This window comes from Meles meles, chromosome 1 (assembly GCF_922984935.1).
Source record: "Meles meles chromosome 1, mMelMel3.1 paternal haplotype, whole genome shotgun sequence".
Classification (NCBI taxonomy): domain Eukaryota; kingdom Metazoa; phylum Chordata; class Mammalia; order Carnivora; family Mustelidae; genus Meles; species Meles meles.
The window spans coordinates 16846013-16872646 of NC_060066.1; the positions used below are offsets into that span (position 1 = coordinate 16846013).

Genomic DNA, 26634 nt, shown 5'->3' on the forward strand with positions numbered 1-26634 from the left:
TTTTGGCTTTAGGCCTGTAGTGGCTTCTAAACCTTGTACATCAGATTCCTTCAGAAGGCTTGTTTAAACAGAGAGATGGGCCCTATCCCCAGAGTGTCTGATTCAGTAGATACTCTCGAGTGGGGCCCGAGAATTTGTTTTCTCACAAGTTACCTGGTGATGCTGATGCTACTGGTCCAGGGACCACAATTTAAGAGCCAGTATCTCAGGCTATAGAGAGGCCCTCAATGATCTCAGGCAAGGCAATGACAAGGTCAGAGCTACACTTTGGATGGACCTTGCTGGAAGCTGATAGAAAAAGTTTTCAAGAGAAACATGACCAAAGACGAGTAAAACACTTGAGAGGCCGTGGCCCAGGAGAAAGATGATAAACCCCTGCTCCCAGATAAAACAGTGGCAATGGGACTGGAGAGAAGAGGACAGATTAAAAGGTCAAATAGATGTAACTAGCTGGACAGGTAGGTGAGGGACAAGGAAAACTATAGAGTGATTCCCAGGTACCTGGCTTGTGTGCCCAGGTGAATGGGGTGGATCCTGGGGACAGGGCAAAATGGAGGTTTGCATGGTATGAGGATGAGTTTGGTTTTGGGATCTGTTGAGTTTGAGATTCCATGGGACTCCTGGGTTTAATGCCTAGCAGGTAGCTGGATCTGAAACTCAAGAGAGAAGTCTGGGCTTGAGGTAATTTGGAGAATATGAACTCATAGTTGTTCTGTTTTATTTTGCTTTCAAGTCAGTATGCATTTGACTACAAGTAGCAGACTACAGGATTAACAGTGGCTTCAATAACAGAGACATTTAATTACTCGTCCTCAAACGAATCTGAAAGGAGGAGACCCTCCTTTGGTTTAGCTGTTCCGTCACATCATTAAGGTCACGTCTGCTCTTCTGTTCTGCCATCCTCGAGGGGCTGGCAACAACTCCTCTCATGGGTACAAGACAATGGTCTGGGTTTAAGTTCATGATCTCACACAATAGGATCACAAGTTAGAAGGAAGGGGATAGAGAAAAAAGTGCCTTTCTTCTTATGTACCACCCCCCATCACTGAGAAAAATCCTTTTGGAAAGCCCCAAGCAGGCATCCCATTCAATCTCATTGGCCAGAGTTGGTCAAAAGTCCATTCCTAGACCATCACTGGTCAAGGGGAAGAGGACAGCCATGAACCATGATTCATCCCTGGGGCTGGGGAAATCATCTTGCCACCTCTCATTCTCACTCTCTTGCTCACTTTCCTTCTTTCCATAAGTTGGCCTCATTCTCTCCTACTGAAAATGAACTTTTTCTATTACCCAGTAGTGTGAGAAGCAAAAGCTTTTGGTGAGAGGGAGGCATGGCCACAGATACAGAGAAGTCCATGGCCTCATGTAGTTCTAGATTAACAACATCAAGGAAAAGAGTTTCTTTCACTAAGCATCTATAACGTGTCAGGGAAAATTCTGACTGACTTGGGTCATGTACCTACTCCTTGGACTGTCACTGTGGCAGAGGTTGGCCTTACCAACCCTTGGGGTTTGGGGCTATTGCTTTATTATTATTGCTTTCTCATAACTATTATTTTTATTAATATTACTACAGCCGCTGCTGCTACTATTGGATGGACTAAAATAGAGAATGAAGACTCAAAGATCAGAGAGAAAGGCAGCCAGATAACTCACCCTTCCTATAATGGGGGTTTAGATGGTTGTGGTGGGAATGATAAAGAAGATAAAAATGTTTAAAAGAATTTTAAAGAAATAATTAATAGGCTTGGATCCAATGCATTTTTCAACTCTTACCAGGGGAGAGAATAGCATCCATTGTTTTGATTCTGATGGAGAAAGAAATTTGCTCAAAGCCAATTTAGCTATTTCACCTTGTTTCCTTTTTAGCAAATCAGAACTTGTTCATATACTGTTGGTTATGCCCTGCACACAGCACCATTCGGTGCTGTCATTGCCCAGCTCAGCCCTCAGCATTTGCTCTTTCCGATTCCATCTACCCACTTATCATTGACTCTTGAGCATCCCAGAGTACACTTGCTTCTTTTTTTCCCCGCAAGCAATGAATCCCAAGTTTATACTCTCATTGAATTGGCAGAAAAATAGGCTTTGGCGATAGAAGAAGGAAATGGATAATTCTTTTCTAATGAGAAAAGTGCTTCATTTTTCATAACTCCTGAAGGCATGGTTCTTTTCACAGCTGAGGAATGGCTGTCATCTCCCCACCACCACCTTAGCCTCCAAGTTCACTTTTGTTGATGCAATAAGCAGTAATTGGACATCTGGAGGTTTAACACTCTTCAGAGGTCTCTGACTCCCAAAACCATCTGTGGACAACATCAAGGCAGTCACTCTCCCCAGGACACAATCTTGTTTCCAGACAATACATATAATTCTGCCTCCAGGAGAAACTTCAAGTTGTCCAGCCGAGCACAGTACTAAAGGGCCCCGAAGAGTCAGCGGAGGCTGCTGGTTGAGCCTTCTGCCAGCTGAGGCCAGGATGCCTATAATTGTGAGGCAGACAAAGTAGCAGAGGGTGATGACAGGCTTCTCAGTTTGGACCAACTTTAACTCAGATTCTTCTTCCTAGTTACCTTGTCCCAGTACTCATCTTTCAGATTTGTCATCTGAGTTTCTTTGAAATAAAACTAAGGGAAAAAGACATCATCCTCCACTTCTAATCCTCCCTTTTATATAACTACAGCAATTTACTCTTTGTCACTGGGGACCTTGCCTGAGTCAGTACCTGTATACCATTTGCACTAGCACCCCAGCCTTCTCAACACCTTTGAAAGAAACATGTATATACGATTGTTACAACCATTAGGCCAGGGTGATAAACCCTCATCCTGTTAGATCTTCACACCAATGACATTAGAACCTAATAATTCTGCGTTGTGAGGGGCTGTTCTGTGCCTTGTAGGACTTTTAGCAGAATCCCTGATCTCTACAACCAGATTCTACTAACACCCCCCTATTTATGACAGTGTCTCTAGACATTGCCAAATGTCCCCAGAGAGACAAAATTGCCCCTGGTTGGTTGAGAACCACTTCGTGAGACACAGACCTTAGCGAAAGCAAGGCTATAGAGCAGGAGATGCCCCCATACTGTCTTTATCTGGCTGAATTTCTGTTGGCAACCATGCATTCCTGTCCCTCTGGCTGAGATAGTCCCTCACACTGATTGCCTTTCTTATCACAGGGTAGAGCCAGCTCTTTTTCAAAACTGACCCTTGTCCTCTTGTTGGTGACAACAGCAGCTGAGATGCAGTGGTGTCCCCTGAAAGGCTGTTAACTGATTAGAAACTTCTGATGGCCGGAGTGAGAAGGGCTTCCCTACAGAAATACCCTGTACTGAGGCTGCTGAGCTGCTGGGTTTCCTGCCTAGATCAGCAGAGCTCAACTGGAAAGTCACAAATTGAAACAATCATGAGTCCATTTGTTCACATCCCATCTGTTTGGGTGTATCCCCCAAAAGGACTGCCCCAGTTAGTCTCCCTATACCAGAGTTTAGTGCATAGTGGGGCAGTCACATTGTATTTCTGATAATATTGTCAGTATCTTCAGAAATGATGGTGTCCACCACCTTAGGGCACTAGATATTGGAGGGTCTTAATGTTAGATCTCCTTAAGGACAGGTCCCAACCTTTGGTAAGTAAACATCACACCAACTTAATGTGGAACCCAGAGGACATAGCCTGAAAAAGTTTGTCTTTCTGGAAAATGACCTAATAACAATCTTTATTAAAAGTTATTCTCAAAATGGCAACATAAAAACAATCCCAAATTTAGAAGGAAGTTCATTTTTTTAATCTAAAAAGTCTCACTCATTTTTTAAGAACACATAACAATCTGAATCAAGTGGATGTTTTTCCTCTTTTCAGCCTTTTTTTCCAAATGATATGACCTTTCCTACCCATTTAGAGTGATGGTCAAACACACGCTTCATCTATGTCACCTTACAATTGCATCTCTGCAATCTGTAAGACAGATCGATAGCCAAACAGTTCTGTGTACTCAACACCCTTCAAAGGTTAGCTAGAACTCAGGCATCCTGACACACTGCCTAGCTATCTGGTCGACCTCGTTGATGAACAGACCTCTGGAAAGGTCCAAGTGGGAAGAAGATCTAAGAATAGAGGAATCAGCTTTGCTGTAGGTCGGTGTGACTGTGAAGAATCCTAATGGAACAGTAATTACACGGTGAAATACCAAATATTCTTATAAGATTGAAACTGTGTTTAAAAATAGACCCAACAAATACAATGTGATATATATTTTTTCTTTTTTTTTTTACATATCAAGTTTTAAAATTATGTTCTGTTAGCCACTGTATAGTATATAATTAGTCCTTGATGCAGTCCTTGATTCATTAGTTAAGTATAACACCTGGTGCTCAGCACAGCACATGTTCTCCTCAAAACCCATCACCCTGTTGCCCCCTCACCAACCCTCCTTCCCTCTGAAACCCAGATTGTTTCTTGGAGTCCATAGTTTCTCATGGTTCATCTCCATCTCTGATTTCTCCCCCTTTGGATTTCCCATCCTTCCCCTATGGTCCTCCGGGCTATTGCTTATGTTCCACATGTGAGTGAAACAATGACAATTCTCTTTCTCTCCCTGGCTTCCTTCACTTAACATAACCCTCTCCAGGTGCATCCATGTCAATGCAAATGTTGGGTATTCATCCTTTCTGATGGCTGAGTAATATTCCATTGTGTATACATACCATATCTTCTTTATCTAATTAGTAGTTTTACTTCTTGCTCTGACAAGCATTTAAGCAGATTTTGATTTAAAACAAAAAAAGCAAGATAAAAGAAAAATGTGCTGTTCCAAGGAAACTGTACCCTAGAAACAACTTAATGAAACAATATGCCACTAATCACCCAAGAGTCATATTGAAAGAGGTGAATGGCCACTCCGTTGTCTTTCAAATTGCCCATCAGTGTCTACTAAACATGTCTGTGGAAATGTTGCCAGGATATTTCTGGCTTTGAATTTATGAACTTTTAATAGTACAGTATGTTGCATTCACACTAACTGGTTTCAAAGTACAAACACGTAACCACTTAGAGGTAAAAGAGCCTTGTCCGCAGAGAGGGGTCCAGATATTTCCATAAGCAAGTAAGTGACCCTCGGCAAAATGACTTAATAACTAGGCCTCGGTTTACCTGTAAAATGAGGGGACTGAACATATTCAGTGTTTCCCAAACTTCAGACTTAAGTATGAACTTCATGAATGTTGCCAAATACACACGCCACCTCCTCCACTCACAGTTCTATTAACTATTTTCTTTAAACTCACTCATCTTGCTGACACACAAAAAATTTATCTTAAAAAGAAAATTTATATCAGTACCATAAATGGAAAATCATTGTCAGTACAGATATAGATATGTATCTATACATTATCATTATCTATACATTATCATTATCTATACAAGTATAGATAACTAAATGAAAGCAAAAAAGACTATATTAAATTCTAATTAAATACTATTGCCAGCTGAAGGCTCAGGGTCTGCCATCTGTTTTCTGATAAAAAGATCTACTTGCATAAAGTATGGAAGGGGTTGGCAAAATAATTATTTCAGGCTTTGTGGGCCACACAACCTCTGTTGCCACTATTCAGCTCTGCCATTGAAGTGTAAAAGCAGGCATTGATTAAATGTGTATGAGTGGGTTGGCTGTGTCCCAATAAAACTTTATTTATAAAAACAGTGGATAGGCCAGAATTTGACCATAGTCTGTAGTTTGCCAATCCTTGGGTTGAAAGAGTGTGAAAGATATACCATCACCAGGCAAAGAATGATTCAATCAGAAGAATTGAGAGAGAATTTAAAGAGAGAGGTTTTAATATATTCAGTGTTCCATGCCACCCATTTTGAAAACCCTAGGTTGAATGTCTACCCTAAGAATCTATGATAAGCCTCTTTCTTTTATCTTTTGCTCCTTGGATAAAGTCTAGGATTTCTTACCTGTGTCAACCCTCAGCACATTTTTAAGTTTTCTTTCTAATTCATTGGGATGTCAATGGGAAAGTTTCTGATCTTTGTCAGACCAGCACCTGGCTGCACATGGGATTATCTGGTAAGTTTTGAAAGTACTTATACCTACTATATACCTCCATCAGAGATTCTGATTTAAGCAGACCAGGATGAAACTCAGTCATTTGTTTATTTTAAAACATCTCAGATGATTCCAGTGTGCATCTGTGGTGGAAAAGCTGTTCATCTATGTTTTGCTCAGAGCATCTCGCTCAGAGTCCACAATTTCTTCCTTAGGTTTTAATTCTGAGAACCCCCAAACTATGGTTTGCTCAAACGATTCCAGACCTTAGTCTTAGTATTCACTTTCATTTGTGTTTCCTTTTGAGCCTCCAGGTGGGGTCTGAATGAGCTCTTGCAGGTGTCCTGGCTAAGTTTACTATCCTTTTTTCATTCTCTCTTCTTCATTACCCTAGAAGGCTTGACATCATTATCAGTTCTAGATGTCCAAGTGGATAACTTTGCTCTCCCCTTCCTCTGTCCCCGCTATTGCCACTGACCCCTGACATTGATACAAAGTGGAATAAGGCCAGGATGCAAAGGAAAAGGCTTGTGGCATACTTTGTCACATACAAAGGAAGAAGTTTCTTCATCCTCTAGAGGGACGAGAAATGCCTCATGGCTGCAGAGACTTCAGACCAGCTTCCATTAATATGTAAACATTTACCAAGTACCTATAATGTGCCAGGCATTATGCTAGGTGCTGGAGACATGACAGGGAATAGGACATGGTTCTTGGTCCCAAGTGGTTTACAGTCCAAGGAGGGAGATAAACTAGTGAATAAGTATAATAATGTACCTTAAGGAGATCTGATAGAAATCTCTAGAGTGGGGTATAAGTTCAAAGGAGAAATTGGTATGCTAGAACATGTCTCACAACCAGCTCTTGGTGGGGGATGGGGAACAAAAACCCAATTTGTGCCAGAGGCCAATTTCCATAGCATAAATGTGAAATTCCAGCTGATTTCAAGTTACTAACATGAGCGCATTGAATACTGAGTTGGGAAGAGAGGCACACAGTTGGCTCTTGAAAGCCCATAAAGTCAGCTTCAGCTTGGGTGGCAACCATCCTGGTTTACTCAGGACATTTCAGCACTGAAAACCTCACATCCTAGGAAACCCTCCGTCTTGGGCAATCAAACAGCTGGCTGCCGTAGGTCCCACACCCAGCTGGCAGAAAGTCCTCAGTCTTTCCCAAGAGGGTCAGGAATGGTTCCAGAGAGGAGATTAGGGTTCAGCAAATTCCCTTACGTGGACAGATTCTCCACTGCTGCCAGTGGACTCAATGGCGGGCAACCAGGTGTTTAAGAAATGGAGGAGCAAGGGGAGCCTGGGTGGCTCAGTGGGTTAAAGCCTCTGCCTTCGGCTTAGGTCATGATCCCAGGGTCCTGGGATTGAGCCCTGCATCGGGCTCTCTGCTTGGCCGGGAGCCTGCTTCCCCCCAACCCCCCGCTTCCCTCTCCCTCTTTGCCTGCTTGTGTAGTAAGGAATCTGCCTACAGTATCCCCCCTCCTCTTTCCCCCACTGAACACGGATTGACCCTTTCTAATAAGACAAATCAGCCTAGATTCTGTGAGGTAGGGAGAAATGCTATTTTACCTATGAAAATGTTAGACAGTTTATCAGGCTGGAAAGCTGTCACCCAGAAGAATAAACATATGGGGAACCTTGGTCATCCTGCTGGCCGCCTGCTTTTCAGCTTTCAAATGGCCTCTGCAGTCCCTTAGCCAGGATCCCTCCACTACTCAGAGGGCAAGATGTTGTAGTAAAGAGAGAACAGGAGGGTTTGGGGTGAGTTGGGGAAAGAGGAGGAGGAGAAGGAAGTGCCCTGACAGCCTGCTGGAGAAAGACCAAAAAAGCCAGTTTCTCCCCTGCCAGTTCTGGATCATCATCATGAAATCTCCCTGCCCAGAACTCTCACATTATCTTTTTGTGCGGCTTTGCTGAGATACAATTGACATAAAACATTATGTAAGTATAACATACTTACATACATTGGACAGTATGTTGATGTGATACACTTGCATATTGCAGAGTGCTTGCCACTACAACCTAGCACAATGCATTTACAATTTCTCTTTTGTGGTCAGAACATTTAAGATCTACGCTCTGAGCAACTTTCAAGTATGCAATACAGTATTATTAACTATAATTACATTAGATCCCCGGAACTTACTTGTCTTATAACTAAAAGTTTGTATCCTTTGATCAACATCTCCTCTTTCTCCCCACCCCCATTCTAGTCTCTGTTCTATTAGGTTTGTATTTTTTTTATTTTTTTTAAAGATTTTATTTATTTATTTGACACAGAGAGAGAGCTCACAAGTAGGCAGAGAGGCAGGCAGAGAGAGGAGGGAAGCAGGCTCCCTGCCAAGCAGAGAGCCCGACTCGGGGCTCGATCCCAGGACCCTGAGACCATGACATGAGCCGAAGGCAAAGGCCCAACCCTCTGAGCCACCCAGGTGCCCCAAGTTTGTATTTTTTTAATTCCACCTATATGTAATATCATATATCATATATATATATATATATCATACATCAATATCATACAGTACTTCTTTCTCTATCTGACTTATTTCACTTAGCATTATGCCCTCAAGGTCTATCCATGTTCTTACAAATGACAGGATTTCCTCCTCCTCTTTTTTTTTTTTTTTCAAGAGAGGGAGAGAGGGTGTGGAGGGGCAGAGGGAGAGAATCCTAAGCAGGCTCCATGCCCAGCACAGAGCCCGATACGGGGCTTTCACGATCCTGAGATCAGAACTTGAGCTGAAATCAGGAGTCAGGTGCTTAATTGACTGAGCCACCCAGGCACCCCGACAGTATTTCCTTCTTTCTTGTGGCTAAGTAATATTTCAGTTGTGTGTGTGTGTGTGTGTGTGTGTGTGTGTGTGTGTGTGTATACCACAGCTTCCGTATCCATTCATGTGTTGATGGACACTTACATTGCCCTATATTGCTCATTGTGAATCACGCAGTAATGAATCACACTGTCTTATTTCATCGTCCCAAGATTCTGCTACGTAGAGCAGGTATTAGTACTAGTTCACAGATGAGAAGCAGAAAACACGATTCCATTGGACTGAAAAGGATAATGACAGCAGAACTGACAACGGTGCCTTTCCCGAACATATACTTTGCCCACGGGGAGAGGCTGTCCATTTTGCCTTGCAAATTGTGGTAGCTGGCCTTCATTTTCATTTCACTTCCTCCTAGCTCATGGTCAAGAGCATTTCTTGATCTCATGCTATGCAAGGGAACCTTGGCTTGCCCCGTCAGCAGACAACTCACAGGTCTCAGCTGGTGTTTCTGTAAACTACTAGTGTTCTAAGAGCTGAACTGAGAATTTCTACCACCAAATTAAAAAAATAATAATTTCGAAAGGGACAAAAAAAATGTGGTTAGTAAGAAGTCAATGGTAGAGGTTCTAGATCCAGACTCTGTAGGTTTGAATTCCATCCCTTAGGAACTGCGTGATTTCAGACAGCTTATTAACCTTTCTGTTTCTTGGTTTTCTCAACTTATTTATAAGCTGTTTGTGAGGATTAAATGAGTACTCCATGTAAATTGTTTTTGCCAGTGCCTGGCACATAGTAAGTACTTTGTATTTTGCTGTCGTTCTCAGTTCTAAGTGGTCATCCCTTACATTTCTCTTTAACTCTCAAGCCCAGCTTACTACTTATCCGTAAGTAAAAAAGAGTTTCTGATTTAGGACAAAATTATGTAATCGGTTATTTTAAAGGTGCCACACAAAGCAACATGTCAGGGGCTCATTTGACCCCCCATAGGAAGCAGGTCAAGATGGAAGGAAGTAATAAAAATAACACTGAGCACTCACCAAGGGCCAAGCTTCCTGCCACGCGTGTTTGATGCATATCCCTGTAACAACCCACAAGACATTGTTATCTTCCAGGTGGGAAACAGAGACTTAGAAAGGAGAGAAAGATAGCATCATGCCAGGTTCAAGGGTAGATCTCTTTGGGAGAGTGGATACCTGTGCGGCCACAAAGAAGTCCCTCCCAGACTGGATCTCAGTTTCCCCAAGTCTGTAATGACTTTAAAATCTATACAAAGCAAGGTTGGCCCAGATCACCAATGCTGGCTCGAGGTACCAGGAACGAGCAGTGGCCATGGTCATTGCTTACAAGAGGGTGATTTTAATCCTGGTCCTCATTTTTAATCTCCTCAGCCTGCTCCCGATTTCCTGTTGGCTCAGGCAACAGCCCCATTTCGATCCGTGTACAACAAGCCCTCTGCCCTCTGCTCTCCAGCACTTCCTCAGAGACCTCCTATCTCAGATCCTGGGTACCAAGCAACGGCCTTCAAATATTTACCGAGCGAATTGCAGCAAGCCAGGCCTTCTGGGGAACTGCACTGGAAAGAGCAAACAATGCAAATACCAGTCCTATGACATTTTGATAATGCTTCAGGGTTGACAAGTGACCCCTACATCCTTATGTCACTGAGCACCTCCTATGTGCCAGCGACCAAGTGATCGCCATGCTCCGGCGCGGCTTCCCGCACACGACTGCATCCAGATTGCATGCTGCCCTTGAGCACCTGCTCAGCAATGGCTCAGAGATACAGGTCAGCTTGCCCAGGGGGATCCTAACCACCAGCGAGGGGCAGAGCATAACTGAATACAGTTGGTCCTACTCCCAAGTCCATGTGATGTCATTATGCCATGTTTAAATCAATCATGTCTGTTCTGCAGTAGTTCAACGGCAGGTCATAGGTAGGCACACACATACATAGACCCAGAAGCATCATGCTGTGGTCTCGCCCCGCAGTGTCCTTCCCCACCTTCATCCCTCCATACGTATATATGCATGTACATCTATATGTATGTCTGGATTTTGCCTGCCTAACTCCTATTCGTCTTTCAAGAACCAGCAATTCCTCTTCCTCCTCCCAGCTATTTGCACCCAAAGTGTGCGTCCTGTCAAATGCTCTTGTCGCTGATCTGCTTCCCTGTGAATTTCCCCGGGGGAAGGACGGCACTTCAGTGGTCAAGTCCCCCTCCCCTGGGCCAGCGCCTGCCACGTGGCAGAGCTTCCCTACTTGTCTGCTGAAGGAAGGGGAGGGAGGAAAAGGGGAGGAGGATAGAAAAAAAAGAAGGAAGAGAAAAAAGAGAAGGAAGCAGGGAGAGAGGAGGAACCGTTCCGAGGAGAATCTAATTTGCCTGCTCTGCATTGCTCTTTAATTAAATTCACAGGTCTCTCCTGAGAAATATATCCTTTTTTCCAGTCTTGATGCTCTCCAGATAGATTGGGTCGCCAGGACTGATGAGTGGGAGTGTCCTTAAATAGGAGTACACTTAAGGCTGGGTCCTGGAACATTCTGGTTACCATATAATACATAGCAACTGTCTGCCAGTCATATCCCTCAGCCAGCTTTTTCACACACTGTCCCCAGAGCTCAGTGCAAGCTGGAGGAAGGTTTTCTCAAGATATTCTCTTGGATCCTGAGAGTTTGGCTTTCCTTGAACTGCACTGGGGTAGAAGCCTTTGGTCAGGTGTCTGTTTCTCCATTTTGACCCTTCTGGCTGACAGGGCTGTGGGCAGGCGACAGTATCAAAACTTGAGACAAAAGCCAGCCTCCCTCCTGGGCAGTTGATGTGCCGAAGCTGGCCCATCTCTGAGTCATTTCACAGAGTGAGGGTTTTCAGCCTTCTTTCTGCCCAGGCAACGCTGCTTCTAGGCTCACAGTATCTCAGTTTCTTTTGTATGCCTCCCCCTTCCATTAAAATGGATCATTCATTTCCTCGTTTAAGATTCAGGAGTGAGGAGGCACCTGGGTAGCTCAGTCGGTTATGTGTCTGCCTTCTGCTTGGGTGGTGATCTCAGGGTCCTGGGATTGAGTCCCGCGTCGGGCTCTCTGCTCGGCGGTGAGCCTGCTTCCCTCTCTCTCTCTCTGCCTGCCTCTCTGTCTACTTGTGGTCTCTCTCTGTCAAATTAAAAAAAAAAAAAAATCTTTAAAAAAATAAGATGCGGGAACATGGAGACACAGAGGAGTGCCATGCAGACACACTAGAAGGAAGCAAAAGGAAGACTGAAAGATACCGGCTTATCCATGCACAAGGCAGTGCCTTTCATTGAATTAATGATATCTGCTTCCATTGTGAGCCTGACTGCACCGGCCTGACGGCACTGGCAAGCACCTCACCAGGGTCGTATCTCAGGGAGATCCTCACACTCCATGAGGTGCTAATTATCATGCTAGTCAAATGAGGCAGTTAATAAAATGTGGTGTCGGGGCGTCATCCTGGGTCACCTGGTCTGCACACAGCCTGAATTGTGAGCTACTTTACTGCCTGGTGTGGAAAAAATGTGTCTGGAACTCCAGATCCAAACTGCGGGTGATCGGTGAAAAACTGACCCTTAGCACGCCATTTACAAAGTGAAAACCCTGCAAACAGGAGAGGGTTTAAAATATCCTGGAAGGTTCGTTGTTGATCTGCCTTCAGTAGATACCGTTTACATTTTTTTTAAAGATTTTATTTATTTATTTGTCAGAGTGAGAGAGAGAGAGAGAGAACGAGTACAGGCAGACAGAGTGGCAAGCAGAGTCAGAGGGAGAAGCAGGCTCCCTGCAGAGCAAGGAACCCGATGTGGGACTCCATCCCAGGACACCAGGATCATAACCTGAGCCAAAGGCAGCTGCTCAACCAACTGAGCCACCCAGGCGTCCCCCGTTTATATTTTTTAAGCACACAGTCTCTGCTAGGCTTTATTTTAGATGCTTTGTATGAAGGACTTCATCTAAATTTTCATAAGAGACCTATGAGTAGACGCTATTATTATCCACATTTTGCCATGAGGAAACCACAGCACAGAGAGGTTCTTGAACTTGCCCAAGGGCACGTTAGTAATGAGCAGCTATGCTGGGATTCAAATCCGGTCTGGGGCATTAGAGATATATCTATATCTCACAATATCAAGTTTGGAAGATACCTCCCAAATAGATAGATAGATCATCTTCCAAACTTGTCTAATCAAAATATGCAGAATTGAAATCCTAATATCACTCTGAGCCCAAAAACCAAGAGCTGACCCGAAGCAGCAGAGGAAACCGTAGCAGTTCTGTGGGTCCCTATCTATCTAGCCTTGGAAATGTTATCTTGCGTTAGCCTCAAATCTTAACAAGGGAGACATTGACCCCATTTCACAGGTGAGAAAATGAGGGCTTAGAGGTTAATGGCCCAAGGTCACATGGCTGCTAAGGGGCAGAACCACATTCAAACTTGGATTCACGTGGGCTCACAGCCCAGACTTCTGTAATCATTTTTTCTTAGCATCTAACATTGTGTCTTTTTAATGTGTCTCATGAGTATCAGTGCAAATGCTGGGAAGAAATGGAAAGAAAACAAAAAAGGACTGCGTTCTGCCTCTGTGTTGCCTAGAAAGCAGGTGGAGTATTGTGTATTTGCCTAGATCCTCACGGTGGGGTCTGTCCTCAGGCCGGAGTCCCCTGCGCCCCCCTTTTGTGTCTGACGTGCATTCCCACAGACCTGCTTCCCGTGGAAGTTCTGCTCAGTGGCCTCAGGTTTCGAAAGGCCCCAAAGGCAGCTGCCTGGCTTGCTAACAATGAACAACGGAGGTGGAATGTCCACTCCCTATACATTCCAGAGAAGGTGGTTCCCAGCTCATCAGAACAGACCAAGGACACCCCTGGCATCAACGCTGGGCGGCCCTGATGAATGTGTCCATTGTGGAGGCTGCCCCAGCCACGCAGAGGGGGAAATTCCTAACACACTGTTTTCTCGCCTCCCTCCCCCTTTTAAATAAGTCCCGTCACATGATTCCAACTCCGGAATCAGGACACCAAATAGCCCGCTGTTATGAGGAACAAGACGAATTCCCTTTGGATTAGGAAAGATAACCAACAGGGCGAAGAGTGGTTCTTAGAAGGAACCTGGGAAAGATTAATTTCCACGCCCCTGCCGATGGTTGTGCATCTGATAGAGACTTTTACGCTGCATTTTTTGAAGACAACATACATTTATTATCCTACACTTCTATAGGTTAGAAATCCAACGGGGGTCTCACTAGAGAGACTAAATGCTGCACTTTCAATTAAGCAAAAAAGGAAAAAGTTGTCTCAATGTTATCTTTATTTCTAAAATGAGGTTCAACATTCTCCCACTGCCCCCCTCTTCCCCACCACAGCACTGTTACTTTGGACCAAATGACACTTCTTTGTTTTTTGGCCCTTGAATGAATTAGACTTTCAGAAGGTTTTTTTTTTCCCTTCTTTCATTTTTAATAGAAATTTACAATAATTTTTTAAAATTTCAAACAACACTTGGTATTGACTAGGACTGGGTCAAGCTCTGAGGCACAGTTTCCCCTTCTTTTTGCTCCTGTAACCCTGTGACGTGTATCATGGAACCACCTTCCTGAAACAGTAAGGGGAGGAAGGATGGGAATGTCCTTAAAGACTTGACAGAGCCAGCCTGACCCTGGCTCCAAGTCAGCCATCACCCGGCCCAGTGATCTCGAGCAAGTCTCCACATGGCTTCTGCAAGTCCTGGCCTCATTTTTGTGCAAAGGAGGAAAGAATGTGTCTCTCTAGGGGAGAGGCAGCCCTGCCAGCCTGGGACTGAGCACACGTAAACCCCGCTGAACTCCATCCCCTCTGCCCTCAGCCGGGGCATCACTGGCTTAGCCGTTCGCGGAGCCCTGTGTCTCTGCCTCGATTTCTGTGAGTCCCACCAACTTCTCAGCACCAAAGAGGCTGAAAGAACAGTTTATGAAGCAGCCTGTTACAAAGAGGTGTTTGCTGTTCCGGTTCAATTCTAACCACCAGAACCCTCCAGAAAATACTTCTAACGAACAGCCAAGACACCATTCGCTCTTCTGAGTCTGAGATTGCCAACCCCATGCTCCCACACTCAGAGAATTCCATCGACAGGCTGGACAGGCTCTCTGGTGGGTAGCCCGGGCAGTCACGCAGGCCCCACACCCAGACAGGCCTCGCGCTCACTCTCATGCTCTGATGCCACCATCTTAAAGTTCTCAATCCGTTTCGAACCCGGGTCCTTCATTTTCATTTTGCACTGAACCCTGCAAATGATGTCGCTCACCCTGCCAACAAGGCTTCCTCAGTACCAGATAGCTTTCTCACACCACACAAGCGATTTGGAAAGAGAAACGGGAGATGTTGTCCCTCAGCTGAACAAGATGGCCCTGGTCATACTTGGGGTGTGAGGAACGATGGTGCACGGGACTCAGCATGCGTGTGAGGAGGCAGTCTGAGCGGAGTACAGCCCACAAGGCTTCACACACATTCCCTAACCTGCCTGAGCCCAGACGGTCTTCTCTGTAACTCAGAGTCCTAATGGCTACTCTTCTGGGTAAATAATGAAGAAAGGTCTGTGAGTGAAGAAATTGTTGGGCATGTGGCAGGCGTTCAACAAATGCGAGTCCCCTTGTCCACATGCTTCAGAAATCGAGACTTCAAGATGGGCCTGACCATGGAGTGATTCCATCCAGCTGAGAGGGATCAGTGGCCCTAAAAGACCCCTTTGGCTCTAGGATTACAGGATTCTCAATTAACCAAGGCCTCAAACCAAGCCTTCCTCTAGTCTGCGGATATGAGTCAGGACACTTGGTACAAACTTGGTACAAGGGCAGAAATCCTACTCATTAACATCGAGAAAGTGGTAGTTCACTAACAAAATGGGGAAGTGTTAGGAAACAGGCATTGCTGTCTGAGGATTTATACAGTGCTATTCTCTCTCTCTCTCTCTCTCTCTCTCTCCATATTTCTGCTCTTTCTGTTTCTGCCTTGCTTTGCTCTAGATTCATTCTCTCAGCTGAACAAGCCCAGTCAGAAGAGTGCTCTCTTTCTCTCCTCTCTCTCAACATCTCCGTATCAACCAAAGACAAGACTCTGATCTGGCTTGGGTTATACTCCCACTCTTGAGCCAGTCACAACTGCCAGACAGGGTCTGTGTCCACCCAAGGGCAGGACAAGAGGGCTTAACCCTCATGACTGATGGCCCCAATGAAAACACATAAAATGGGGGACAGGGAAGGCCCCCAAAGGAACAGCAGTACCAGACAAACACAACATGTCTACTGGGCCTTACGTGGTTTCCTATTCCTTCCCCAGAGGTACCGAAGGAAATGAAAGGCAGGATCAGGTGGGCAGTGCAGACAGTAGCACTTACACCAGCCTTCATCAAAGGATGGGAAGAAAGGGACATACGTCATCAAAGAGAATCTCTGTGAGGGAAGGCCAAGAACTAAGAAAACACGGGGTCTGTCAAAGCTACAAGTTGTGTCACTGCAATTAACCTCACACATTTACATTTTTCATAGTGACACATTTTTTTATATTTTTTATTAACATATCATGTATTATTAGCCCCAGGGGTACAGGTCTGTGAATCGCCAGGTTTACACACTTCATAGCACTCACCATAGCACATACCCTCCCCAACGTCCATTACCCAACCACCCTCTCCCTGCCCTCCTCCCCTCAGCAACCCTCAGTTTGTTTTGTGAGATTAAGAGTCTCTTAGGGGCTCCTGGGTGGCTCAGTGGGTTAATGCCTCTGCCTTCGGCTCAGGTCATGATCTCAGGGTCCTGGGATCGAGCCCCACATAGGGCTCTCTGCTCTGCCGGGAGCCTGCTTCCCTTCCTCTCTCTCTGCCTGCCTCTCTGCCTGCTTGTGATCTCTCTCTGTCAAATAAATAAATAAAATCTTTAAAAAAAAAAAAAAGAGTCTCTTATGGTTTGCCTCCCTCCTGATCCCATCTTATTTCATTATTTTCCTTCCCTAGCCCCCAAACCCCTCACGTTGCCTCTCAACTTCTTCATATCCGGGAGCTCATATGATAATGTGACACATTTATTTATTTTTCTGTTGATCTTTCATTTAGGCAGCCAATACTGGTTTTGCATTTTAGTGCTAATAGATTTCCTTTTTAAAATAACTTTCAGTAAAAACCAAGTAGGTCAGCTGAAAGAAAAATAATAACCAAATAATAGTAATGTAGACTTTGATAGCTGTGGACAAATTCGTGCATGTATTATACCAATGACTAAAGTCTGAGAATATTCTCTCCCCAAAGAACAGTAAAAACCAGTAACTCTGCTATTGCCGAGAAATAACCATAGGTATCTCTGGCAAACTAAATATTGTGTGTCCCCCTGGGTGGATGGCATAGCTTTAGTCCAGGTCACCAGACGCTTCTGTGATAAGATCTAGAAGCCTCGGCTTCTGCCTGGCAACACTATTCCCTAGACTTACTTATGTCTCATGGAAAAAGAGGAGAACTACCATTCCAGGACACTGGCCCACTGTATTATTCTCTGTCTCAGAGGCAGTCACACAAAAGTAGGATTGATGTCAAAACATCTCATCTCAGGCTGATTGTCCTTACAAACAGAGGGACCCATTCTCGGTGGTCATCCAAGGCCAGCTGGCTCCAAGGAGTACCAGTCATCTCTCTGAGGCCAGAGTTTCTCCAGCTGATTTTCACATGCACCATGTGTAAAGTGGCAGCTGGTCCCTCATTTGGATGACTTCTTCATCTTCCAAATAGCTACCAGTGTCATTCAGAGATAATTCAAGAATGCCCACATTGTCCACTCACCTTTTCCATTATTTTCTCCAGGCCAAAGCAAGGAGTGATCAGGGTTTTGATGTGGATCGGGATGCCAAAAAGCTGAACAAAGCCTGCAAAGGAATGGGTATGAAATATATTTTGCTTTTTAACTTATTTTAGAAGTTGATTAAATTTGATCTCATGTCCAACTTTCCCATGATCTTAGAAAGATGACCTTGTGCATTCCAAGCAACCCAAGTTAATTACTTCTAGCGTTTTCTTTGTAAAAGATCTCCAAACTATAATCAGATCCTAATGCTTCTCAAGATTCAACATGATAGTTAAAAATTGGATACTATGACATTGAATTTGACCTTGAGGTGGAAGAAACTTCATGAGAAGTGTAGGCATGCAATCTTAATGTCATCCAAGCCCCTCTGATCTCTTTCATGAAAGGTGGTAGGAAATAGGGTCTGATGAAAGCTGGATTAGGGACCTGGGAACTGCATCTAGAAGTAGACCAAGTAAACATAAAACTGTGGCCAAGGTCAAGACCAGAGAAGCCATTTACACTGATGCCTAAGGTAAGTGCATGACTAAGAATAAGAGACTAAGAAAGAGGTCAGGAAGATGAGATGAAGGGAAGAGCATCTTGAAATATGGCCATGAGGAGAGGCTCTGAGACCCAAGGAGGAAGTACGTTTCTAATCCCAGAAACCTGGGTTTTAGTATATTCACAGGATCAGTAAACATCATTTTTAATTCCAGAACATTCCCAGCGGTCCCCCCAAAACCCCATTTCTTTTTTTTTAATATTTTATTTATTTATTTGACAGAGAGAGAGATCACAAGTAGATAGAGAGGCAGGCAGAGAGAGAGAGAGGGAAGCAGGCTCCCTGCTGAGCAGAGAGCCCGATGCGGGACTCGATCCCAGGACCCTGAGATCATGACCTGAGCTGAAGGCAGCGGCTTAACCCACTGAGCCACCCAGGCGCCCCCAAACCCCATTTCTATTAGCAGTGACTCCCCACCCCCTCCTCCCTTCGGTCCCAGGCAATCATAGTCCACTTTCTTTCTCTATAGATTTGCCTATTCTGGACATTTCATATAAATGGAATCATGCAACGTGTGACCTTTTGCATCTGGCTTCTTTCACTTGGCATATTGTTTTGCAAAAACAAGTGCTAGATTTTTTACTTAGAAGTAAATCAATGAAGATTTACTTCCCTAAGAATGAGTCTTGTGGTAGAACAAATATGGCCATAAATTCTTTGTGTGACTCCAGAGAAAGAACTGGGATCCATAGCAGAAGTTCTAAAAAGAGAATTTTGCTTCAGTCTAAGGAACTACATGAATATAAAATAATCTGTCTTGCCCAAGAAATTCTGGAGAAGTTCCAAGGGAGTTGGGGTTGGAGAAGGTCTAGTAGGAAAGTGGGAAAGGGATTTCTACATAGTAAGGGTTCTTGAGTAAATCTGAGGGAGAGGGAGCTGGAAATAAAGGATGACAACTAGCTTGCTTGGTTTGGGAGGGGAGGGCACCAGAAGAAAGCCAGCAGGGGCGCCTGGGTGGCTCAGTGGGTTAAAGCCTCTGCCTTCAGCTCGGGTCATGATCTCAGGGTCCTGGGATCGAACCCTGGGCTCTCTGCTCAGAAGGGAGACTGCTTCCCTTCCTCTCTCTCTGCCTGCCTCTCTGCCTACTTGTGATCTCTTGTCTGTCAAGATGAATAAAATAAAATTTTAAAAATTAAAAAAAGAAGAAGAAAGCTCAGCAGAGGGGATCTGCTCCTTGCTCATATCCTGACCTGGCTTATGTTGTATTTGGACAACAGCTGCCGGGAGCCATGTTTGCCTGGAAGTGGCAGGATGTTTATAGTTCTGAGTCTTGCAGAGTGGCTGAGCTAGACTCACAGGTGCTTCCCCGCTGCTTCTCAAGTGAGGTCCTGACACCTGGATGTGGGTTGGAGACAGGAGTGAAGTGGGTGTGGGCAAAGCTCAGCTGCACTCAATGATACATCCCCACATTCTTCGCCACATAGTGCGTTAAGTTCAAAAAGCACAGATGGAGCACCCGCTGAATGCCAAAATCAGTGTTTTCTTCTCCTTTTTGGGTGTGGCTTCAAGGTGGGACCACTGTTGTGCTGATTACTGTTGTAGAGCACCTACCACGTGCCAAGTGCTAAGCTGGGCACTGCACACAGGTCATCTTGGGTAACCTTCTCAACAACTCTGTAAAGCTGTCTTCCAATGATCTAACAGATGAGAATGCTGAGACTCAAAGGTTAAATATCTTGCCCACGGTCAAAGAGTTGGGAAATGAGGGTAGGGTGATTGGAAACTAGGGCCATCTTGGAAAGCATGATTTGGTTGAAAGTCTAGAATTCTAGAATTCCAACCTCTATTAAAAAGTACAAGCCTGGGGCACCTTCATGGCTCAGTGGGTTAAATCCTCTGCCTTCAGCTCAGGTCATGGTCCCAGGGTCCTGGGATCGAGCCCCGCATCGGGCTCTCTGCTCGGCGGGGAGCCTGCTTCCCCCTACCTCTCTCTCTGCCTGCCTCTCTGCCTGCTTGTGATCTCTGTCTGTCAAATAAAGTCTTTAAAAAAAAAAAAGGTACAAGCCAGGGGCACCTGGGTGGCTCAGTTGGTTGAGCATCTGACTCTTGGTTTTGGCTCAGGTCCTGATCTCAGGGTCATGAGCTCAAGCACCATGTTAGGCTCTGCGCTCAGCAAGGAGTCTGCTTGAGATTTTCTCTCTTCCTCTGCCCCTCCCCTCTCTCTCTGTCTCAAACAAATCTTTTTTTTTTAATTAATTTTATTTTTTCAGTGTTCTAAGATTTATTGATTATGCATCACACCCAGTGCTCCATGCAATACGTGCCCTCCTTAATACCCACCACCAGGCTCACCCATCCCTCTCACCCACAAAAATGCCAAGCCAAAGCAAAGTTGCATCATTGGAAAGATTTGTCTGCAGGACCATGCAACCATCTCATTGATATCCCAGCCCTGCCAGGGCTGACTTCACATGTCTAGGGTCATACTGTCCCATAGCCACAAAGGTGAAGGATATAAGTCATTTTAAATTTTTGAGAAGCCAAATTTTAAAAAGCAGGTGAAATTAATTTTAATAATATACACTAGCTAAGTCAATTCTGTATCAAAAATATAATCTCAATGATCTAAAAATTATTAATATTTGACAACCCTTTTTTTCACATTACGTCTTCAAAAGATGGTGTGGATTCTACACTTACAAAACATTTCAACTTGATCCAGCCATACTTCATGTCCCCCATAGCCACAGGCAGAGTGGATCTAGGGGCCCTACTCAATCAAAAAGATTTTGTGCACTCCCCACCCACTCATCCTTCTACAGGATTCAAAATAAGAATGCTGTATCCTAAAACAATATTTGATTTTTCCAAATCACATAAAACTTACAGATTTCCTTGTTTCTTTGGTGCCCCTCCTTTCCTAGGTCCTGACGATGTGTGTGGTCTGGGTCTTGGTTAACCCAGAACAGCCTTATCCTCCTCCCTACACTGACACTCTTTTTCAGGCCTTTCCTCTTGGAACTCCGTGCCCCTCTGCTGGCCCTTCTGAGGAGAATGCCTTAAACCTGAGAGAGTGTGGACCCCGCACCCATTATCCTTTCTGAAATGTAATAGGATGCTTGTCATTCTCCCTCAAAGAAACACAGAAAGAGGCTCAGAAGGAAAAGCTGCCATGGGGATTACCCTAATTCTAGTTCACGACTTCTCACTGGGTGTTCCCATGCAGATTCAAACTGGTAGTTCTAAGCAGTTTCTGAGATCCTGCATTTCTAGTAAGTTCCCAGGTGTTGCTTGTGCTACGAGTCCTAGGACTGCGCTTTGGGGAGCAAAGTCCATCCATAATCCAGTTAACACTGCTCAAGCCACACTAGAGGGGAGCTAGGTCTAGAACTCAGATCTTGTGATCCCAAGCCCAATTCTCTTTCTCTCACCAGGCTTGGGAATGAACTTCAGACCTGGGTTTGAGGCCCCGCCTGGGTGCCTACTGATGCCATGACCTTAGTTTTCTCAACTGCAAAATGGGGCAATCATGCCTCGTTACAGAGAGGGGCTGAGGATAATGAGGCAACACTGTGCTCAGCATGTCTTTGGCCCTCATTACATGCTAGTCTGCTCCTATTGAACAATAAATTCAGACCCAAAATCCCCATAAAGCCCAGTAGATCAGTATGAGAAGTGAGGAGGCCCGCCCTTGAGTAGCCTTTGTTAAGCATCACAGTGGGTGGACTCGGTGGAATGGTGCTCTCCCCAAAGATATGTGCACCCAGAACTCGTGAATGTGACCTTAATTGGGAAAAGGGTCATTGCAGATGTAATTAAGGACCTTGAGAAGGTCCTTCTGGATTACCTGGGTGGGCCCTAAATCCATTGACAAGTGTCTTTAAAAGAGACTCAGTCAGTGGATCATGCAGTTCTTGATGGTGGGCATTGTGAGTTCAAGTCCCATGCTGAATGCAGAGATAAATAAATAAATAAATAAATAAATAAATAAATAAATAAATTTAAAAAAAAAAAGAAGAAGAATGAGAGAAAGAGGCAGAAGAGATGCAGACATTCAGGGAGAGGCCATGTGGAGCCAAAGCAGAGCATGGAGTAATATTCCAGAAGCTGAGCTAAGGATTGCCATCAGCCTCTGGAACTTGGAAGAGGCAAGGAACAGATTTGACCCCAGAGCCTCTGGTGGAAGTGTGGCCGTGCTGACATCATGATTTCAGACTTCTGACCTCTAAGTCGTGAGGGTATTAATACATTGCTGTTTTAAGCCACAGAGTTTGTGGTAATTGTTATGTATTCAAGAAATGAATACAGTGGGCAAGTGAAAAGCAGTGACCTCCCTGGCAGACAAGGTTCTCCCACTCATGGCTTCCTCTATTTTCCTTACACCCCCATTTGCAAAAGAGACACCAAGGGACTGGGAAGCCGAGCCCCCTCCCAGAGCATGCCTTCCAGATCCCTCATGTGGCACATGGGCCCCGGGTGTGAAGCAGAGGGCACTTCAAACCCAACAGCCTCCCTCCTGCTGGAACTCAGCTCAGTTTCCTCCCAGAAAATTGCTGGGAGAGCAAAATCAAGGAGGCCGATCACCCCGGGCCTGACCTCTACTGTTTAATTACCCTTCTGTGTCCGATGCACAGGCAGGGCTGAGGTTCCTTGTTTTTTTAAGAAGTCTTTCCCAGAACCACTGGGGCCTGGCCCCAGTGCCTCAAACCATTGTAAATGTTTACAGGAAATTGTTCAGCAGCACAGACTGCTTATATGACACACATATTGTGAAATGTAAAATGAGGTCATTGTTCAGTAAATCACTCCTTGGTTGGGTAGTGGGAAAGGCTCCCAGGATAAACCTGAGACCCAGATTCAAAGGGCTTGAGGGAAATCTGGTCATTTCCAGGCTTTCCCCCAAGCTCCAGGCTCTTGCTGAGCCATCTCAGAACGGCTTTGGTCCCTGGTCTCACTTTCTAAAGCATTCCAGGAAGGAAAATCTGAAAAACATTGTTTTAAAAAATTTGACTTTCCTGAATTATCCAGATATGGGTTGACTCTGGCATCAGAGGAGAAGACTTCCAGTTGGTCTTTACTCCATAGAGCCCACCCAAGTGGCCCATGCAGCTTACACCAATGCAGAGACAAGGTCCTTCAGAACGCTATCCAAAAGTATTTATTCACTCACTCGTTCATTCATTCACCCATATGTGCATGCATTTAAATATCCACGCATTCAACAACTTGTCTGATGAATACTGAGAGGTTTCTATGTGGATACAGCAGTGAGCGAACCACCCTGTCCCATGGCCACCTGAGGGACACAGAAGGCAGAATGCTTCATCTGTTCTGAGTAAGTGCATTGAGTTGAATCCTAAAGGAGGAGTGGGAGCAAAGGTGAGGGTCAAAGACAGAGGTATCCCAGGTACAGGGAAGATCCCATGTGAAGACCCAGAGGTGAGAAAGGAAGTGTTGCTTGTTCTCAGAGCCGCCCGTGATTTATGGAGAAGCTGGGAGAGGGTGGACGGGAGGCACATGACTTTGAAAGGCAAGTAGAAGCAACTCCAAAAGGCCTCATATGCCCCACTGAAGCACTGAGAATCTACTCTGGATTCGAAGGGCCTGATATTATAACTTTGATACAGAAGAATGAGCAGGCGAGCTGCTCATAAGGAAGCACGTTCTGGGGATAGTGAATGCTGGTTGGAAAAGGTGTGTGTAATGCAGGAACCCTCTTTGGGTATCCGCGATTGTGCTGAGCAATGCAACAGAGGTGAAGGTGAAGAGAAATGAGTGGGTCTGAGAGATACCAAGGACGTGGAATCGTGAGATCTTAATGGTAACTAATTGGATATGGGGTGAGGGGAAAGAGGGAGCCAGGGAGGACCCCCCCCCCCCAGATTCCTGGCTGGCACAGGCTGGTGATGGGCCACCTGGTAAGTAGGAAAGGCCACCTTCCCAGGTGGAAGTAGGTTGGTTCCTTCCAGGGGTGACACCGGCAGGAAGCCAAGCCTGAGATGTGCAGGTCTTCGACCCAGGCAGGAGCCATCCTCACAGAAATAAAGGGGCTGATTCAGGAGAGCTTTGTGAGAAAAAGAAATCCCTTCTGAAGTGGATTTCTGGCACTCAGAAGTTTAAAAAAGAAAAGTTACAGAGCAAGTAATTGGACACCCGTGACCAAGGTGGAGCTGTAGGAAAAAATTTGGAGGAACAACATCAGTAATAGCGCTCGAACTGACCCAGAACTCGGCGGCAATGAATCACCACTCTCTCATAGGTGAGCTCATCCTAGAATTTTCTGTTTCTCCAGCTGGAATCAAGCAGCTAGGTCTTCCCAGAATTGTGCAGGTGGAACTAATCCCTGAGACTACATGAACAGTTTGAGGACACAAAGCTAGTGGCTTGCCAGGACCGGCCCATGACTCTCCTATCCCCGTCTCCCCAAGTGCTGCTGAGGGGGATGGTGCCCGAGGCGAGACACGGGTAGAACACCTCAGCCCCTGCCAGCAAAGACAGAAGGAGAGTCTTTTTAGTCCCTTCCCCCTCTCTACACAGTGATGCCCCGACTTCTGCACCTTCCCCCCACACATGGCCCAGATTTGTCTTCCACCTATTCCTTCCACCAAAATGCATCAAAGGCATCTACCACCTCTTATTCCTTGCAGATCCTGATTGCTCAACTGGGTAGGAGCAAGTTCAACTAATTCAGGTCCCTTCAAAAGTGACTAAGCCCGTGCTAGTCACAGGGAGCGGCCCTCAGGAGTAGGAGTGGGAACAGGCCAATGTAGGACTCTCCAGACTCTCATTGTGAAGAGAGGGTTTGGGGCTGCTTTCTTGAAATCTCAAGATGCTGCTGAGGGTAGCAGATGTATGAGTTTCCTAGAGCTACTATAACGAGAACCAGTAACCATATGGCTTCAAATAGCAGAGACCTACTCTCTCCCAGACCTGGAAGCCAGAGCCTGAGGTCAAGGAGATGGCAGGCCATCCTTCCCACTGAAGGCAGTAGCAAGGACCTGCTCCAGGCTTCTGCCCTGCTTCTGGTGGCCTCAGCTGTTTCTGGGTTTAGAGACACATCTCTCCTCTCCTCCGTCCTCATGTGACCCTCTCACGAACTCTTTGTGGTCAGAGTCGACATTCTGTAACAGGCTTTCAAGCCTCGATCATTCAGCTACCACCTCCCATGATTTTGATCAATCTGAGTAATAGAAACATAACATTTTTCTTTTAATCAACTCATTCACCCTCTGTCTTTTGCAAAACGTCAGCAAGATCATGTGTTTAATGTCTTAGTGAGATCATCTATATGGTTGACCCTTGAGCAACACAGGTTGGAACTGAATGGGTCCACTTATATGCAGATTTTTTATAGTACTATAAATGTGTTTTCTCTATGATTTTCTCAGTAACATTTACTTTTCTCTAGTTTATTGTAAGAGTAGAATATATGATACACAAAACATACAAAAATATGTCAATGGACTGTTCATGTGATCAGTAGGCCTTCTGGTCAACAGTAGACTGTTACTTAAATCTTTACGTTTTTGGAGACTGACAAGTTATACATGAATTTTCTACTGCAAGGGGAATTGGTACTCCAACCCCTGTATTACTCAAGTCAATGGTGTGTCTGTCTGTCTGTATGTATGTATGTGTATATATATGTATATATGTATATATGTATACATATATATACACATACATACATATATACACACACACACATATATATATCATACAGTCAGTAAAGGAAGAGGCCTTATTTGAATCCGGGCTGAAGAATGTAATTCAGGGTTTGCCGTTTTCTCATTCCCATACCTTCAGTACCTGGATCATTTTTCCAACCCTGTCTCTGTGGATATTCTAAAAAGAATATTCTCCTCTTCTTTCTTATTCATTATAGGTTTTGGTACTGATTAAGTTGCCCACAACGAGTATTCACTGCTTTGAGCATCAGGAAAAAAAAAAAAAACTTTTTAGAAAAAGTGTAATTTAAAGATGTAATGGTCAGTAGTTTAAAGAGGCAACTACCCATCATGCTGTGCAAAACCCCCAGAGCGGGAAAAACCTTCATTAGGACTTCTTTCTTGAGATGGACAGGGTTATAGGTGGACTTGATCTTGTAGCAATCAGGGCCTATATTTTAATCTCTTCCATTCAGTTTGAAGTACGTGGAGACCAAGAAACAGACCATACCTTTTTTTTTTTTTTGAGATTGTTCAGTTTTATTGAGGTATAAATTCACATACCGTGCAATTCACCCATTTAAAGTGTACAATTCAGTGGTTTTTAATATATTCACAGATACGTGAAAGCATTCCCACAATTTTGAACATTTTCATCACCTGAAAAAGAAACCTCCGACTCTTTCATCATTACCCCCCTACCTATCCCATCCCCACACACTGTCTCTATACATTTCCCTATTCTGCACTTTCGCAGGGATGGAATAACATAATGTGTGGCCTTCTGCATCTGCCTTCTTTCACTTAGCAGGATGTTTCAAGGTTCA

The 26634-nt window shown here is 44.8% G+C and overlaps 1 protein-coding gene across 2 annotated transcripts in view; it reads left to right on the forward strand.

The window, feature by feature from the left end:
- The window catches only part of ANXA13 (annexin A13), a 58937-nt gene that overhangs the window by 12394 nt on the left and 19909 nt on the right, over positions 1-26634 (forward strand). For both annotated transcript variants that reach the window (XM_046002681.1, XM_046002671.1), the window contains one exon: positions 17656-17731. In XM_046002681.1, coding sequence (XP_045858637.1) covers positions 17656-17731 — 76 coding nt within the window. The remainder of the gene's footprint in view (positions 1-17655; positions 17732-26634) is intronic.